This window comes from Nicrophorus vespilloides, unplaced genomic scaffold, assembly GCF_001412225.1.
Source record: "Nicrophorus vespilloides isolate i.1.1-1 unplaced genomic scaffold, Nicve_v1.0, whole genome shotgun sequence".
Lineage (NCBI taxonomy): Eukaryota > Metazoa > Arthropoda > Insecta > Coleoptera > Silphidae > Nicrophorus > Nicrophorus vespilloides.
In genome coordinates this window covers 284,486-302,822 of record NW_017099143.1, presented here as the reverse complement: position 1 = coordinate 302,822, position 18,337 = coordinate 284,486, and the positions used below count along the sequence as shown (strand labels likewise).

The 18,337-nt window shown below is 31.0% G+C and overlaps 1 protein-coding gene across 2 annotated transcripts in view; it reads left to right on the top strand.

Annotated features, from left to right (window-relative positions):
- The window catches only part of LOC108564091 (low-density lipoprotein receptor-related protein 2), an 87,122-nt gene that overhangs the window by 13,676 nt on the left and 55,109 nt on the right, over nt 1-18,337 (top strand). The window contains exon 2 of one of the 2 annotated variants that reach the window (XM_017922998.1): nt 15,389-15,421. The exons of the other annotated variant lie outside the window; for it this stretch is intronic. Within the exon in view, the coding sequence (XP_017778487.1) occupies nt 15,389-15,421 (33 nt within the window). The remainder of the gene's footprint in view (nt 1-15,388; nt 15,422-18,337) is intronic. 2 annotated transcript variants of the gene reach the window in all.

Below are 18,337 nucleotides of genomic sequence, written 5' to 3'. Positions count from 1 at the left end.
TTTCTTACGAAAACGGTGAATGTAAACTAGTATTTTTGACTGTCTTTTGTTAAATCAGTTACACGCAATTATTCACATAGTTCACTTCAGTTTTCACAAAATAATTTTACTTACATAACTATTTTATCATTTGAATCTGAATTATTCGAAAGGTAAATGTTGAGATTAATTGTTTATTATATAATTAAATGAATAGCCTACATCAATATCTTTTTTGGGAGTAAAATAAGTTTTGTCATATATTCTTAACCATTATATAAAAAATATCGTTTAATTATAAAATCTATATACATTTCTTGTTTTTAGAGCCACACAACACACATGTTTTACATTTACTCAATCTTCCTATTTTAGTATGTCTATTAAAATGATTTAAAATTATAGAATTGTATAAATCTGTTCTGTACACTTATTTAAATATATATGTTGATTTAAATTGCAAACGAAAAAGGGACACAATTAAATGCATTTCACCGTGTTTTCTAACTTATTCCAATGCCGTTATCTGCTCATTTATCTTCAAGTTTCCGTCACTTAGGAATAAGAAAGGAAATAATTTGAGCGCCTCAATGCAAACAACAATGGACATTTCTGGTTCTTTTTATGGTGAGGAGGTGAGAACGAGCAGCGTGAACAATTGTTTATTAGAAAATCCATTTGAATGTGCAGTCGTTTTTATTTTAATGGAACGCCACTACACAAGAAATAATCACGGAAAAACCTTAAACGAATTCCCTGGAAACCAAAGCACCAATAATGCACGAGACACCATAGTCATTGCTCAGTCCGAAACAATTGTAATTAATGTTTATATATATATATAACAACCATTCAGACCTCCGGATTCAAAAAGTCCCCGGAAAACGAGCAGTTTCGAACGTAAACTATTAAATAGCAATCAAAATTTAATAATGTATTTCGATCAAACTTCAACGTTGAAGCGAGGATTGCGTTCGAAAACTTTACAATGACTTGCCGAGCACGTGTACTTCAATACAGAATAAGTGTGTATGGTTTCGATATATTGATTGGCACCTGAAGAAACTTTGTTTGCTAAGAAATTCATTACATGCGGAATTAATTTATTTAGAAAGAGAAGTTGAAGGGATAAAAACGAGAATAGGAAGCAAAGAAGGAAGATGATTATGATGATGGAAACAGAAAAAAAAATATGAAGACATATTTGTCAAGTGGACTAATTGCATAAAGAAAAAGAAGTTTGCTAACAAGTTTTACGACCTCTCAAATAAAATGCGTACGTGTGTGTGAGTGTGTTATTTTGTGAACTTGGCCGTGCCTGTCGCATTTATGTAACATTGAACTAGACTTGGCCGCTCCTAATGAATCACTGCGAGTGTCATAAAACGACGACGATGAATCGAGGAGAGGAGCACAAAGCTAAGCTAGGGTACACGGGGAGCACTGAGCAACCACTTAACCCAAACTCGAAATTTAGAGAAACAAGGGTCAAGTAAATTATTGTACCGAAAACTTTCATCCAGTTACGAACTGCTTCAACTTAGATTCATTTTTCTAAACCCTTCAATGTGAGTGTTACGATTACCAAATTTAATTACAATTAAACTTCTGTTTGTTCTAATTGTACAAATACAAATTGATTCTTAGGTTGTGCATATGCTTCATTTCATGCTAGATTATTTACTACTATATGTATAGTATTTTTTAAGGTCAGTTAACTACTTTTAATATCTTTAAACTTTCGATCATTCTATACAATTCAATCTATCAATCTATTTAAAAAAATTCAAAGTTTACAAAAAAAATCGAGAGTATTAAAATTACTGTATTATAAAGCTCTTACAAAATTTTATATAGGATATACGAAACTTCTAATTTAGCTATTAATATTTCGGATTTAATTTTAACAAACAATTTTAAAATGACTTATCTCTAAAAATATAGTAGATAATATCAGATATTCTAAATTGTACAAAAATTATCCATATTAAATTGTGAATGCACTTGATTAGAGCGTATGTATGATGATGCACCTTTCACTAAAACAGTTCATGTTTGCTAATAAAAACTGTTCAAGCAATAAACGAAGATCAATGCACTCTCTACGTCGCCCTTTTGCAAATAGAACAAATCCGAAAAGCAAAATTAAATATATTTGATTAGTAAATAAATGTACTGTCATGCGAATTGTGAGCCCATCCATTCTCAGAATAACAATGGAGGCTTTCTGGTGGAGCAATACGAAAAGTAACCGTAAAATAATACAACAATTTTTTTTATATCACCCATTTTCATATATAATTCACCACTTTGTCGAATTATTGTTCGAAAATATTTTAAGATATGAAATACATACATACTTTTTGTATACATAATATAATATAATCTAAACATTTTCGAAATAATCTCTATATTCATTAATTTAACAACTGAAAAACCTAACCTAAAAATTTGGCACACACTTTAGAACTAGTTCGGCACAATTCAAAATGTTCCGAGTTCAAGATCGATCAATCGAATATTGATTATATTTGCTATACAATAAAATAAAGTATATATATTTTGTAATAATATTGTAGTACCTTATATATATATTAATCATACATATTTTGAAGTTTATGAGATAAAAGATACGATGCCTTATTTGTTAGAAAAAGAATAATTACAAATGTGTTTCAAGTTTTAACTCTTCTGTTAGGTGACAAAGAGATTTGAAAAAGTATGTGCATGTGTACTGAGCGGCAAAACCAAGGACATTTAAATACTCCTAAAAAATGTTCTTCCTATTAGATGACGATTAAATAAGAAACGCTGAGTAACAAAACAATTGTTCGATTTTTTTAAATTTTGCTCTTGAACGCATTATGAAGACAATGCCATGGATTGTTATTGATCTCTATTTTTAGTATAATGGACGTACATAATCGTATCGCATTATACTAAAACTCATTATAATAATACCTTGATCATACCTAAGCGTATGGCTTCATTATGTGTGAATGCATGGTGAACACATTCAATCTGGCTGGGGCATTCGGAAATCCTGGACTATACAGGAACCTCTTTGATTCGCGGAAGGCTATTGCTGATTAGTAATGCAGCGAATTATACCGGATCGCAGTGGCATCGATTTTCTGTCACCGCTCGTGGATTTTTAATGAGCGGCAGGGAAACGGCCTCACGAAATTTTCATGCGCCGTTCCGAACTGAAAATTGTTCCATGAATACTGCAAAATTATAAAAACCTGAAATAGAATGAAACATCCGCGAATATTAATCCGCTGAAACATTCGATCCGAATGTAGTCGACGCAATGCTGGAATATAGTATTTTATAAAGCGCGTACAATGAGTTTTCCGGTTAGATTTTTTAGTTATGCCTTTGAAGGCTGTTTCCGCTGCCTAATTTCTGTTGTATGTTTGCCTGGAAGTGTGGTGCATGGGTTTTTGATTTCACAAGTATATTCTTCGGTACTTCATTTAAAATCCGAAGTGCTTTTACAGCACGGTATTTTTTTTTTGGTGCCTCTGTTTACTCTTTGCGGCCGATTTCGCTCGCTTTACGTAATTTGTCTTCATTAAACAGGAGGTTCGCGGGGAATGTTTCGGTTTAAGAGATGAGGACTCTATTATACAATACACATAGTTAGTCTGTTAGTGATTCTATATATATATACACGTCTGCATGAGAGAGTCGACTCATGCTGTAATGAGCGAGATAGAGAGATGCACAGTAGTGTTGTGTAACGCAGCGCGGTTACATGAACAGACATATCCATACACACACGGTAGTGTAACATCGGATTGTTGTTGTGTCTGCGTTGTATATATAGTATATAATGCCGTTTGCTGTTTATTCACATAAGCTTGACGGAAATTATTTTCCAGCTAACTAACAATAAATCCGAATGGCATCGTAAATAAAATGGAAATATATAGTGGGCCATGATTTATTGACATTCGCAACAATGGAAAAACATTTTTACAACTGTATACATTATATTGAAAATACATACATTATAAATCATGTATAGTCATTACATAAAATCCACCACTCAACGCTCTATTCATTAGTTGTCTCTATATCGACAATTTTCAATATATTGTCATATAATGTAATCTGGTATATTATAATAATAAAATATTGTTGAACATTTCTGCATAGATAGTTTAAAACTCAAATAGTTTATGAATATGATTATATCCAGAAATAATTAATTTATCGCAGGAATAAAATTAATTACAATTTAAAATACGTAAATTTATATCTGTGCTCAAATTACCTAAGCTGTTATAATCCAACCGCACATAACTTTGTTTTTAATTGACAGTCACAATAAAAAGTTTGGAAATCCAGAACGAACTGCGCTATTGAAAATGCTAAAAATATAGTTAAAAATCGATTCATCACATATTGCAAATTCTATTTGTTGATGACTAGTTTTATTTCGTGAATGCTGTATTCTTTCAGATTTTTTTGTTGTACATATCAATCAATATTAATTTTTGTTTCCATTTGAATGTCGACGAAAATTGAATATTTACTAAATAATACAGTACAGTGGGATTTGAAGCGCTAACATATATGAATATACAGAAAAGCCCTTTGTGTAATAGTATATGGGAATATGAGGCAGCAATTTCGATTCTAATCAAAGTTCTGTATAACATTCGCGAAATTAACTTCTGAAATTCCTAACTTAAAAATTTGACAGGCACGTTGTTAACTTTAGAACTAGTTCGGCACAATTTAAAATGTTCCGAATTCAACATTGATAATCTAATATTATATAATAATCTAGTGTTTGCTTATAAATATTTTTCCAATTATTTTCCAAGTATTATTCCAATTCGGATATTCAATCAGATTCATGGGTATATTCCAACACATTGTATTACAAATCACCAACACTAAATTTTAGTTTCATATGAATCTTTTTTTTAAATTAAATATATTACATTGTATGTACATAAAAATCTATGCTTGACAAAAATTTCAATATTGATCAATGTTCTGTACACACTCCAGAATCTAGTATTACTATTCGATCCAACATTTTATTTATTTTGAATGAATTAATTTTAGTGCACACGAGGGTCGCATCTCTCTTGATAGAATTAACACAGGGATCCGACGGTGGCGGCAAAGTTGACCAAGAATAGGGCCGTTCAAGTGATATTAAACCTCGTAATTTTCCCCGGAGAGAATTTGCCAACTTCCAATATCACCTGTAACTGTTTCGTAGGAGAGACTTTATTACAGAATTTCCCTTCGTGCAATAACGCCGTGCCAGAGTACTTATACTTGCCTTAATATCAGTTCGGAATTTCTAATTGAAAATTATCCCGGATTAAAATTTAAAAAAAAGGTAATACCAGTGACAGAGGAAAAAAATGAGAATACGTAAATAATCCACTGAGAGAAAATGTAATTTGCTGATTCATTTTCTAATTACTTTCTGAACCGGCATTATCTCATTATACTTAGCTATAAGGTGCTGTCGACTGTAGATTATTTTAATTCCCCAATTCCCACATGTAATCGAGAAAATAGTGAGCAAATATATTTCGCTCCATCTCTCTATCTGCCTCGCTCTCTTTCTTATTTGTCTCATCCACTCTATCCATCCTCCATTCCCTCACAGCCGTCTTGCCGTGGCCAACTAACAGATTTATTAACTTCCACCATCTGGAAATGAAACTGAATATAACTCGGAATTGTACCAATTTGTTATTTTTAAATTAAGCCCGAACTTGGGATCTATTTGGGGACACACAATAAAAATGCTAATTCTTCAGTCCGAGAGGCAAACTGGAACAGGGAACTTCTCGCCGTTGCAAATTAATCTCTGGAATCCTAATGGCGCCCGAATTAACTATGTTTATTAGGATGCAAAAATTAATAATTCACTGTGCCACTTCGCTACTCGCAGCATGGCCAAGGCAAGCGGCGTTTAATGTCCTTGTGCCATAAATCTTAAAGATATCCTTACATATTAACACCCCGGCTGTGCTCAAGAATCAAATATCCTAGGCAATGAGCTCTTGCTGGAAGTCACACGACCGCGGCCACATTTATTTCCCTCCCCGACTACTCCGAACAGCTTACACCACTGCTGCTAGACGTCAAAACTTGTTTTGGTTCAGGAAACACTCCTATAACAACTCAATTATGTTCTAATGTAAACCTTAAACCACATAAGCTCAGCTGCAAATGACTTTATCTCAGTCTAATTGTTTAAAAGGAAAATAAATTATGATTTCTTAATAAAAACTGATCTGAGTGTATAAATTTGTTATCAAATTAAATAAAAATTACATTAAGAATGTTAGATAGATAATCTAAACTATATTTGTATAGTATATATTAGATCCACCAGATGGGATATCAATTTAATTTATTTATTTATAGTATTGATTTAGATTTTCAAAATTAATCAAATGTTTTAAAAATATCATCAATTAATCGAAATTAAAACAATATTATAATAATAACAATTTATTTAAAAGTATTTGAATTCGTACAATCTGTTGACGCTTAAATAAATCTTCCTTATAAATTACGCAATTACTTGGTACTTTAACAGTGTAACCGCTGTTCGTTGTAAAACAGCAATTATATTTTGGCGCAGGGAGCATTTCCCAAGTATTATTCAAATGTCAGGTAAAAGGCAAGTAATGTAGTTCTCATAATAAAAACATTTGCATGCAACCTATTTCAAAATTGAATTTTCCGTGGCGAACGAAATCGGCGGTTTTAATTGGTAGCCTTTAATTTATTTGAGGATTATGCCTCGTACTGCTCAGGAGATTATCTCTGCGGTGTTACGGTTTAAAGTTTAGCAGGATCACGATCTACCGGCCGGCCGGCGAGTTATTTATTTCTCATTGCTCACTTTTTTTTCATTCATTTATTTATGTTTGCTTTTTTTTTCTTCTCCGCCGGTTGGCCGCACCCACATCACCTTTACATATAATACGTTCCTGCCTTAGCCGGCCGTTGAAATCTCCGGTTGTTTTTTCTCTCCTTATTATTTCTTTCTTTTATGTAACAGTAAATCGCGTGCACAATACTCCATACTCTGCGAGTGGAGAAGAGAAGAGAGTCGACTTCGTTACAATGGGTTTATTTTAGGCGCGCCGTACCTTGGATTATTGAAATCTGTGAAAATCCATTGTTGTTACTCTCTCTCTTCATGAGTTATTATTTATGTTCTCTATATGTATTATTAAATCATTAATTATTCGGTCATCTTACAAGTACGTGGCGTGCGTTTCACGTAACTGGAAAGAAACAAACTTCAATGGAATTGTTGAAAATATGAAGCTTCTTTAGTAGTAAATAGTTAAGTGCGTTTGAATAATGTCGAAGAACTTCAAAGAATGTTGGTACAGTTATTAAACTCGTTTAAGTAAATGAAATGCAAGGCGGTAAATGCCTTTTCATGCTTCTCTTCTTTACTATCGGATAGGTTAGATTATACAATTTGAATCGACGCTAATCGCTTCTTATCCGCATGTCTAGACCTAACAGTTTCATCGTGATAAAGTGCCATGGTAGATGATGATGAATCAATCCGTTATGCGAAAGGTGAAGTGCATTTTCGCACATGTTCGACATCTATAAACATGCAACTCCGATTTCTTATGTGCTTCAGTTAAAAACGCAGTTTTAAATATTGTATGACCTTTGCGCCGAGCGTTATCCCTCATTGTTTGGAACTGTATAAGAACTCGGTATACATTTCACTCTTTTCACCTCCATCCAGAGCAAATCGCAATTGCAATTTCGTCCAAGTCGCTGGCTGACTTAGTGCCACTATCCAGTTACATGGCGTCGGGCTATTAAAAACTCAATATTCCCTCTATTATGTGCTTTGGAATTAAAAGTTCAAGCCATAAAAAAGGTTTCGCGTTTAATGACGCTTCTGCTGTTGCTGCCCGCCACTAAATAAATCCAACGACCTTCTTTCTTTTCCTTCCTTCACGTCTCCGGTGAAAAGCGACCAACCTGCAAAATAATATGGAAATAACGTGCTTAATTTAAAACGGGCATATGTGTTAAGTGATTTATCCACCGTGCTAATTGCTAATTAACAAACTCGAGGCAATAACCTTAGAGCCAAAATCATATATCTTTAACTGTCACTTTTTAACATAATACATTTATTCAAATCTTATTATTCCCTTTACGATAAAACTCTCAAATAAATATCTGTTTACAGCTTTGATGAAAAATATATAATTTCTGTACATCAATTTGCAACTGTTACACATAAAAAAATTGTACACCACACATTCTTTCATTTCTTCTAATATTCAAGCGTTACTATTCTTATAATTTAAATGTATTGAAATGCAGTTATACTTGAAAATCTCTAAAACTTCACGCAAGCTTTGTTTTCATTAAAATTTAAAATATTTGTTTTCAAATGAAATTGACTAATTATAGTTGACATTAAAACTGAGAATTGTAATATAATATTTATCTTACGCTAACTTATTCTATTTAAATGATGTTAAAAATGCTATAATTGGGTAAATAAAAAGGTCGACGAAAATGTTATTTGATTGCAAGCACAGAAATGCTGATTGATCGTAGGAGGAGAAGAAATATATACGAAAGTGAATGAAAAGAACGAACTGATTTAAGGTCCTGTGTCGATTATTGGGTTTGTAATGGAAAACAAATTGTCGTTGATGAAATTTCAACATAATTAAAGTTCACATAAATAATTTGTTATTACAAATTTATCATGAATCATATCATTGGAGAATTAAAAAATGTCGTTGAAATATCGAAGTAGAAAATATATATAGCGATTCCAGCATAATTAAGAATTTATAAAAAAACGTACTTTCAAATGTGGTAGCAAGTGTATTCATCATCAATTTATTATTAGATTCGAGTTTTTTATCAAAAAATTGTAAAACATCAATCTTGAATTAAACCATAAATAAAAATACAATGAAATATTCAACTATATTTTTTGAATTGACTTCGAATCCTTATCAACCATTATAATTATATTTGATATTTTTTTGGCTTGAGTTTTGAACTCGCATCCTTTGTGTCGCATTTATGTAACTATAAAAAAATAAAATACTACCGCAACTTCAATTATATTAGATTTGCAGTACATGTTTGTTGTTGTCCAGCAAAGTCTTGATACGTATAATAACATCGATTCACGTACGACTTTAGCATATGCACATATGAAACGTATCTTTTATAAACACATTTATAATTCAAACATTGAAATTCAGCAGACAAGCTACATTTCTATACTAACAACAAAACAAAAATAAACACACATTAAATGTCATATTATTTTAATACACATTTATTTTTCGTTTTACTTTTGCGAATCCCCTTTTAGAGTAAATAACAACGTTTAGTTAATTAAAATGGAATTCGCGCAACGTGCATCCAATATTAAATATATATATATATATATATATATCTGAACTGAAACGCATTCAAATTGTCTTTTCAATCGTGCACGGCTGCAATGAAATTAGTTAAAATGCTGAATTCTGTAAACAGTTGCTTGGCCTTTCATCTTTGAAAAGTCGCTGCAGGAAATATATTAATTTAATTAATATAATCAAAATAAAATGACCGTTTTTGCTTTCTCGCTCGTTATTTTCGTTTGCGAGTGCGTTTATATATCTATAATTATTAAAGATTCAAATCATGTACTCACTTTGTTTCGTCATCGAGTATAATTAAATCTAATTGCCTTATACGACTGTACTAATTATGTTTTGTATCTGTTACAGGTTGGTACCATCACGTGAACGCAAACAACGTGAAAAAAAGTTTTTGATTATGATGTCGATTCTGGTATGCACGAGCTATTTTCTGCATCGAAAAAAAAATACAAATTGCGTTGATATTATATCATCATCAACGGCTAAAGGTCGATTCTATCGGGTTTGTATATCTGGTTTTGTTTTTGTGTGTAAAAACTATTTTGTAAGCTGGAAGCGTTTACATGCAGAGATAACAAAAGTTCTACACAGAGCAGATTAGTATGGGGATTAAATATAACAAAAGGCAAGTGTCCTGAATACAAAACGTACATGGTTTTGGGAGTGTATACGTTTCCACCGCTTCTCTGATATTATATATGGAGGGCTAACTTTTACAAGGGCCGAACGCGAACTCCATATGAATGTAAAACTTCCATCCAGTCAGTACAAGAGCTCTAACTCCCTCACTGCTAAGGCGTTGTAAACATTTTGCATTTTATTTAAATTGCAAATTTCTTATGGGATTTCCATTTCAAAATCGTTTAACATTAAATCAAAGAATGAAAGAAAGGAGACAACACAATTTAATTTCAATTTATTAACTGTTTTGCATAAAAAAAGTCTTGCGAATATCACTTTAAGCAGCATACGTGACTACATTAATATACATACTATTTTTCTTTATGCATTTTTTCTTTTCTACGCAAATTTAAAATAACACGTTTTTTGTTTTACCTTGTTGCACGTAGAATGGAAACTCAAATAACGTTCTAGGAGCAACTAAACTAAGTTTCAAGTTAAATTTGCCTAATATAAGATAATAATAATTGTGTTAACGATATTATATTTGTAACAATACCTCGCATAGTCCGGCTATCATCAGTCCTGGTTCACTATAGTCCGGTTTAAACTAAATTTTAATGGATAAAATATAAATTCTAAAAAAATATTTTTTTACATACATGATTTTTCCTTAAGTCTTTTTTTGTGCGAAATAAACCAGATTTTAATAAATATAAAATATTTGACAATAAATTGTAAATAATTTTAAACTTATTGCGTCATACTAATACTTATTATTGATACTTGAAGCAAATATATTTAGGATTTTTTATATATAATTACAATATATTGATTGAAAACATTTAGAAAGTAATACATTAAAAGTTACTACAAAGTTCCAATTTTTTATTTGGCGATTCAAAGTGAAATGAGGTATATCAAGAACAGAGTTCATGGGAATGGTATTTCCCTATGGAATTTAATGATTCGATGCCAAATTTCTTTGTAATTCTTTAACGATGTAACTTTGGAACTAACTGAAATCGAAATGACGTAATTCGGGACTTTGCCCAAATCATAAAAGATTGAGTGAAATTTGCAATTTAAAGTAGAATTTAATAAATAGAGTAGCACATTGTGCGACTTATATTAGTGCGCATTTACTATAGTATGGTATGAAAATTTCAAAACAAACTAAATTTGAATTGAGTTTTAAATAGGGTTTTTCTTCGAGAACTTTAAAGTTCTCGATTAGTCCGGTTTCAAACAGTAAGGGATATTGGCGGAACCGATTACCAGCACTATGTGAGGTATTATTGTACTTACTTTATAATACTACATTTTCCATTATATTTTTTTTTACTTTTATTTGTATTTATAATTCAATTAAAAGAAATTATCATGGGAATTATCCCATTATTATTCCTATTTTTATCTATAATCATTAGAAAATCATTAATAAGTATATTTAATTAATAATTGTAACAATAAATATATGTTTTACCTACGTTAATAGTTATTTGTATCAATAGTTATTGTTCGACATAATGACGAAGCTTTTAAAATTGAAATCAGTAAAAGAGAATATTTGATTTAGAACATACATTTCAATACTTACTATATTATATCCTAGTTATTATCATGCGAGAATAATCTATAATGTTGCAATGTTACATGAATAGTTTTTAGATTATAAGGTTATATACAAATGTATATGGGTATGTCAATGCATGAAGGAATAATGGCTGTAAGCTGATCTTTTTCCACGTATCCAATCAAAAGGAGAAAACATGACAAAAGAAAAATATTGTCAGAGTATGGAATCGAGCCAAATATTGTATAGCTTTCGGCTAGCATATATATATGAAAAATGCATATAAATTATGAAGACTACAACAAACTGAGATTTATTTTATTTTAATGACAAAATTATAAGAATTTTTTTTAATATAATTACAATATTTATTTCAAAATTATGTTTTATTTATAGATTTGTATTATGTGAAAAAACTCTATGATTGTATATGAAAATATTTATTTATGTATATTATATGTATTATACAATATCCATTATCTATGACTTTTGATGTGATGATGATGATGCTTATTTAATCTAGAATTAATTGAAGGATGTGAAAAAAAATCCTACATGTTTCATACTACACAAAAAAATAGCGTTAACAAAGCAATATGCATTTTTTGTCGCCTATTTTCGGTATATTCGTGCACGGATTTGGAAACAAATATTATCTGTACTACTGGCACGGCATTCGAGCAGGGAGGTGAGAATAGTTAAATATTCTGTACACGTAAAATCTGCAGGGGGTGACAACTAAACAGATTGACTTTATTGCAACGGGACGCGCTCCAGCGCACACTCTAAAATTCACGTTTCACGCTCAAGTGTCAATTTCTAACTGTCATTTGGCATAATGTAATCACACCTCTGTCTCTGTGTCATGCCAGTTTCCCTCCTTTCATTCCCTCAATTGGTTAACCGAGTTTGTGCAAAATGACAAATCCAGAAGCATTGAAAGATGTATACAGAAGACGAGGGATATATCTATCCATCTATATGTAGACATAGTTTATTTTCGGTATCCGCGGTGGGCTTTTCTATGTCTCGTTCAGTCGTAGATGGATTAGTTTCCTGGGCCCTTTAGGTATCAGCTGTCACGCGTCTAGATTAATTTGCAAAGTTACTGCAAGGGCTCCGGCCGCTCACTGACCTCTCATTTCTGTAATAGTTCACGTCGGGTTTTCACTTAAATGAATCCATTCAATTCAATCCACGCCAAAAGGGAAAATTGATTACCAAACATCACTGCACCACAAACACAAGCTATCTCCGCATATTATATTCGAGAATATTAATTATTTCTGAATAGAAATATATTATAAATTATACCTTTTTTTTTCAACAAAACCTTACAGAGCTACACTATTTTGCATCTCAAGCTAACATTAATCTTCGCTAAGTTTGCATGTATGTAATTTGGCAAAATTAATCAAAATGATTAATAATTTAAATACATAAATTTATATTTCTCTACTCAACGAGTATGTACTTTTATTCCTTGCAAAAAAATATATAAAACAACAAATAAATTTATTATATCATACAATGGTTATTTGTACTAAAACTTTTACAATATGTAAGTAAATTTAATTTTTGTCTTATAAAAGTCGAATGAGAATTCGATTTTATCGAATGATTAATTTGGACTGGAAATATTCGGGTCAAGAATCAAGTTCTTAGCGGATGTTGACTGAATTTTTGGTTACATCTGGTAAACCTGATATATAGGTTGGAAAGAATCTAGATCGGAGACCCTTAACAGAAATTTTCGTAAATTATCTCATACAAATAAGGCAATTAATATTACTAAAGACTAATTATTATATTATATAAAGATATAGATAAATTGTATAAATATGAAATATATAATTGGATTTAATTTTGGTACAATCGAAAATGAATATGAATTATCTATCTTTCTGCGCGAAACATATAGTTTCTACTTTATATAAATAAAGTATTGAACGAAAACAGAAACTAATATATCTCAGGACCCTTCGAGGAAAAAAAATGGAAGGAAAGAATGACAAACCTAAAATCTCATCTTTATAAGATTCGTAAACTGTACAAATTGAAGTCCCTCTTTTTGCTACTCTATTCATCCTTTTTTCGATTCGCATGAAATTTGTAGAATAGAGTTTTTTGGTAGAAAAGAAGAATTAATGGTTTGAGCAGATAATATTTCATAATAAATTAAGAAATTAACAACATTTATTAATAATTGCATATATTGGTCCATTAATTATCTACACTTTATTAATTATTTTTGGAGAAGAAAACTCATTTAAATTAAATATTAAAAAAAATGATTTCCAGGAAGAGGATCCACTAATTTGTACTTATTAATGCCAAAAATAAGTTACGTATAATCAACATGCAATTATTCGTTATTTCGTTGTTTGTATAAACATATTTTTTATATTTTTGAAAAAGGTTACTAGTTTCACTAAATTATACGCCGACGCCGGAAATAACGTTTTCCGCGCACATGCATACAACGAGTTATGTAACCACGCAAAACGGTCGAAAATTACAGTGCACTTCCTATTAAATAGCAACAACGACAACAACAACAAAATCTAACAAAAAAAAGCGACGGCAGCAGCAGCTAAATTAAATCCTTCAATTGAGATTTTGTACATAATAGTAGAACTTTTCGAAAAATTCCACTGAAACCTTACCGAAAAAGATTCGGATATTTATCCCAAATAATTAATTTACATCAGCAAATGTTTGTGAATGCAGATACATAAACATATATGAACAACGATTAATCTTGGGAACGGACATAATAACAACATTATTGTTGTGTTTTCTCGAGTGTTATTATTGCATTTTACAGCAGCGGCGGACGACCCGATAAAAATGTATTTACATTCAGAGCACATAAAATGAAAATGCAATAAAACCTGTTATTGTTGTTTTTCATTATTTTTATTCCGTCATTTTTACTCACTACTTTATATACAAACGAAAAGCGTACAACGCAATGAATGGCTTACTATTTGCAGTGTCTGACGGGTGTTTACTGACGTGCGAATCCGCACTACTTCATTAGCGATTTGATTTGTCGGGATTAAATTAATTCCGGCTTATGGTGATTCGCGCGGCATTAACAAAATCAACATTGACAATATCGGAAAGCAATCGGCAGAAGGAAAGTGTCAACATTTCAGTTGGTGCTGTTGATGACGCTTCCTGCATTTGGATCAATTTGATTGCGTCGCATATACAAAATAACAATAGTTATGTTTGATTTAAATTTACTTTTTCTATTGTGATCTTCATTGCGGCTCTGGAAATAACTGGACAATGACCTAAAAATAAATACATGATTTTAAATAAATGTGTAAACTTTATAATATTAGACCATTAGACCTTTTTTTGTATCCTTGAATACAAGCACGATTTTTTGAAGTGTTAAGGTTTTATTTCAATTTTCAAGCAAATCTACTACTTTATAACATTGTTGTCAGATTTCCACTTTACTTATTAATATATATTATAAAATATTTAAGGTTACTTAAACTAAAAGCAATGACTTTATCATCGTTGTTAACAAATATATACCATGTTTAAAGACTTACGTCAATAATTTACAATATAAACAATCTTTTAAGTAGTTGATTTAATTTTACTAAATATGCTATTAAAAACATTATTATGTAAATTCTTGTTGCACATATATTTGAAAATAAAATTAGCCTTGAATTATTATAATCGATAACTATATACTTTGTGACATGTAAATATTTATTATAATCATCAAACATTTTGGATTTTTTTGCTGCAGAACATGAAGAAACGATTGGAGCACCAAATGAAGGTAATACATGCACACACTATTCTATATCTTGATTTACATTTTAATATCAGATTTTTTTTATGCAAATAATTTAGGATTAAACTACTTAATAATTACTTACGAAATTATGAATGTAATATATGTTAAATACGAATAGAAATTACATGTTTTTTTATCTTTATAAACTTAATAAGTTGATATTTAAGAAGAATAAAAAAATATTGTTGAATTGCATGAAAACAAGTAAACAACAATGTTATGGCAAGTTGTAATTGTAGAGCTAATATCGAAAAACATAGATTCATCACAAAATTAATACATGTAACATAAACAGTTTAACAAATTTGAATGATGCTGATTCGTTTCCTTGATTATATATAATAGATGTATTATTTCAATAAACATACTAAAGGAAAACTTCGAAACCATTTTTGATAGTTAAAAGTAATAACAACAGGTAATAAAAAAGTATTTTAAATTTTATTAAATAATAAAATATTATATAATATTTTTACGATAGTGATCTTTCCGCTCAATAAGCAACACCTTTTTCCTTTAGTCAATGAACTTTGGTAATTTTCTAGATATCTTTATTCGAGTAAAAAAAGGAAATTGTCCGTGATGGTGAGGTATTTTTATTCATTTCAGCTATTCTTGTTTCATTTTTTGTTGGCACATTCCGAAAATAGACTGGTGTAGCTAGCTAGCTAGCCACCATTATACATTGGAAGCGAGCTCGTACAGACAGTGAGTATGTGTATGTGACAATGGCATATATAAAATTTCCGCTTAGTGGAGCATATAATTTTATCACTTTTTATTATATGTAGCCGTTCTCCCCTCGATATTCTGCCATATCTCTCATAATTTCTATCTCTCATTCCATCTCTTTTTCCCACTTTTACTCCACTCGAGGCACTTCCCTCCCCCGCGTTGATAAACATATATAATAAAAATTTCTACGGTCCTACGAAATGTGAGCACCATAAATGATAAATCACAGTTAATACAGAATTTCATCGCGATTGTTCGCAAATGACGAGTAATAAATATTTAAAGAAATGTTATTAGACACAATCTAGATGACTAAGGGTTCGCATCTCTTTGCACTCGCGCGCGCACATATCCCACGCCAGAGATTACATATCAAAGTCGAGATTCCATTGCAGAAAGCAAGACAATAATATAAAAAGTCTATGTTTGTTCCTGCCTTCCAGACGATATGATCAGAGCAAGAAAGCTTTCTTTAAGTTAAATAAATAATAACTATATTAATAACAAACAAAATTTATATGCTTCTCTCTTTTTTTTTAATAGAGGAAAAGAGAAGATAATATATAAAGTAATGGATTTTTGGTTAGTTAGTTGAAACGGAGATAATATTGGATTTTTCAATATTTTTTTAGAACACGGTTTAACGGTGAAATGACATGGTGTGATATAAAAATGTACGCTTGTATGAACATAGTGTACGTTCTTGCGAATGAGTCACATATGTATTTGAAGATTATGATTTAAACGTGAATTATGTAATATGCAGTCAATTATATTGAATATATGAATTATAAATATTTTGCAAATTGTACAACATCATTTTTTTAAAACAATAATTAGCATCAGGTTAATGAATCATTTTTTTATACCAATTATAACAAATGCGGCGTTGCATTAATGGATAATGTTCGTTGCTGGATTACAGCATAGATATAAGACACAGGCGAGGTTGATTTACAGTCGGTCGCCACGCTGTCTGGCTTAGCTCTTTCATTATTTGCGGCTAAACCGAATTGCATCATATGCGTACATACTCTCTCTCGCACACATACGGGATTCCAACTCTATTCACGAATAATTAATCTAGAATGTTCTGTTACTGAATTCGATTCCGAAAGTTAAATGAAGTCGTTTCAATTGACCAATTCCGTACAAATTTCAATGCAAAATTGATTAAAACTTGATTATTGTTTTCCGTTGCGGGTTTAATGCTCTCCAACACATAGCTGTTAATAATTGCCGCAGGTTAAAGTTGATGCTGATACATATCTGTAATTAATATTATTGGAAATTACTGTTTTATATTTATACCATTATCTGCTCATTAATAATTATTGCAAACTATTTATAAACGTTTACATATTTCATTGAGTCTATTTTTAGATTGACTTTTATACGGCAGAATATTGTATTATCAAAAAACAAAACCTTTTTTCTGAACTTTTCAATTTTTTCATAAAATATTTTAAAATTATCATCTTTAATAGTAATTCTCAAAGTGGGGGTTGCAAAAAAATGATGACACACAGCAGCGGTCCCCAAACCGCGGGGCGCGGACCGGTACTGGTCCGTGGATCAAATGGTACCGGGCAGCACAAATCCCCAGATGGAACCATCTCGTTACAAAGAAACAAGCTCATGGTTCTCATGAATTTGCGTTCTAGTGGAATAAAATGTTCAATCACGTCCTCCCCTCAGTGAGTAGCGGTAAAATTATCAAACGTTGACCGGTCCGCGGTGATAAAAAGGTTGGAGAGCACTGACATACAGGACAGGATGTTTTTCTATACATACCCGAAAGAATGGGAATGGTTGTCCTTTAATTTTTTTAAGTACAAAAAGGGGTCGCGGACCAAATAGTTTGAGAGCCACTAATCAATAAGGTAATAATACCATTGCGAGGTATTGCTATATTTATTGTTGTCTACATCAATTTCGTCATTTTAGAAATATATAATACGGGTAACCCTCGACTTATGAACTAGTTTCTTCCAAAGGGTTGTTCGTAAGTCGGGGGAATTTCAAAATATACTTATCTTACCACACTTTATCATTTTACTTTTATATATATTAAATTCCGCATTACTGACTGCATAAATTTGAAAAAAATTATTAAAATATATTACTTACAAATACTTTTCAATGTAGACATCACAATTATTG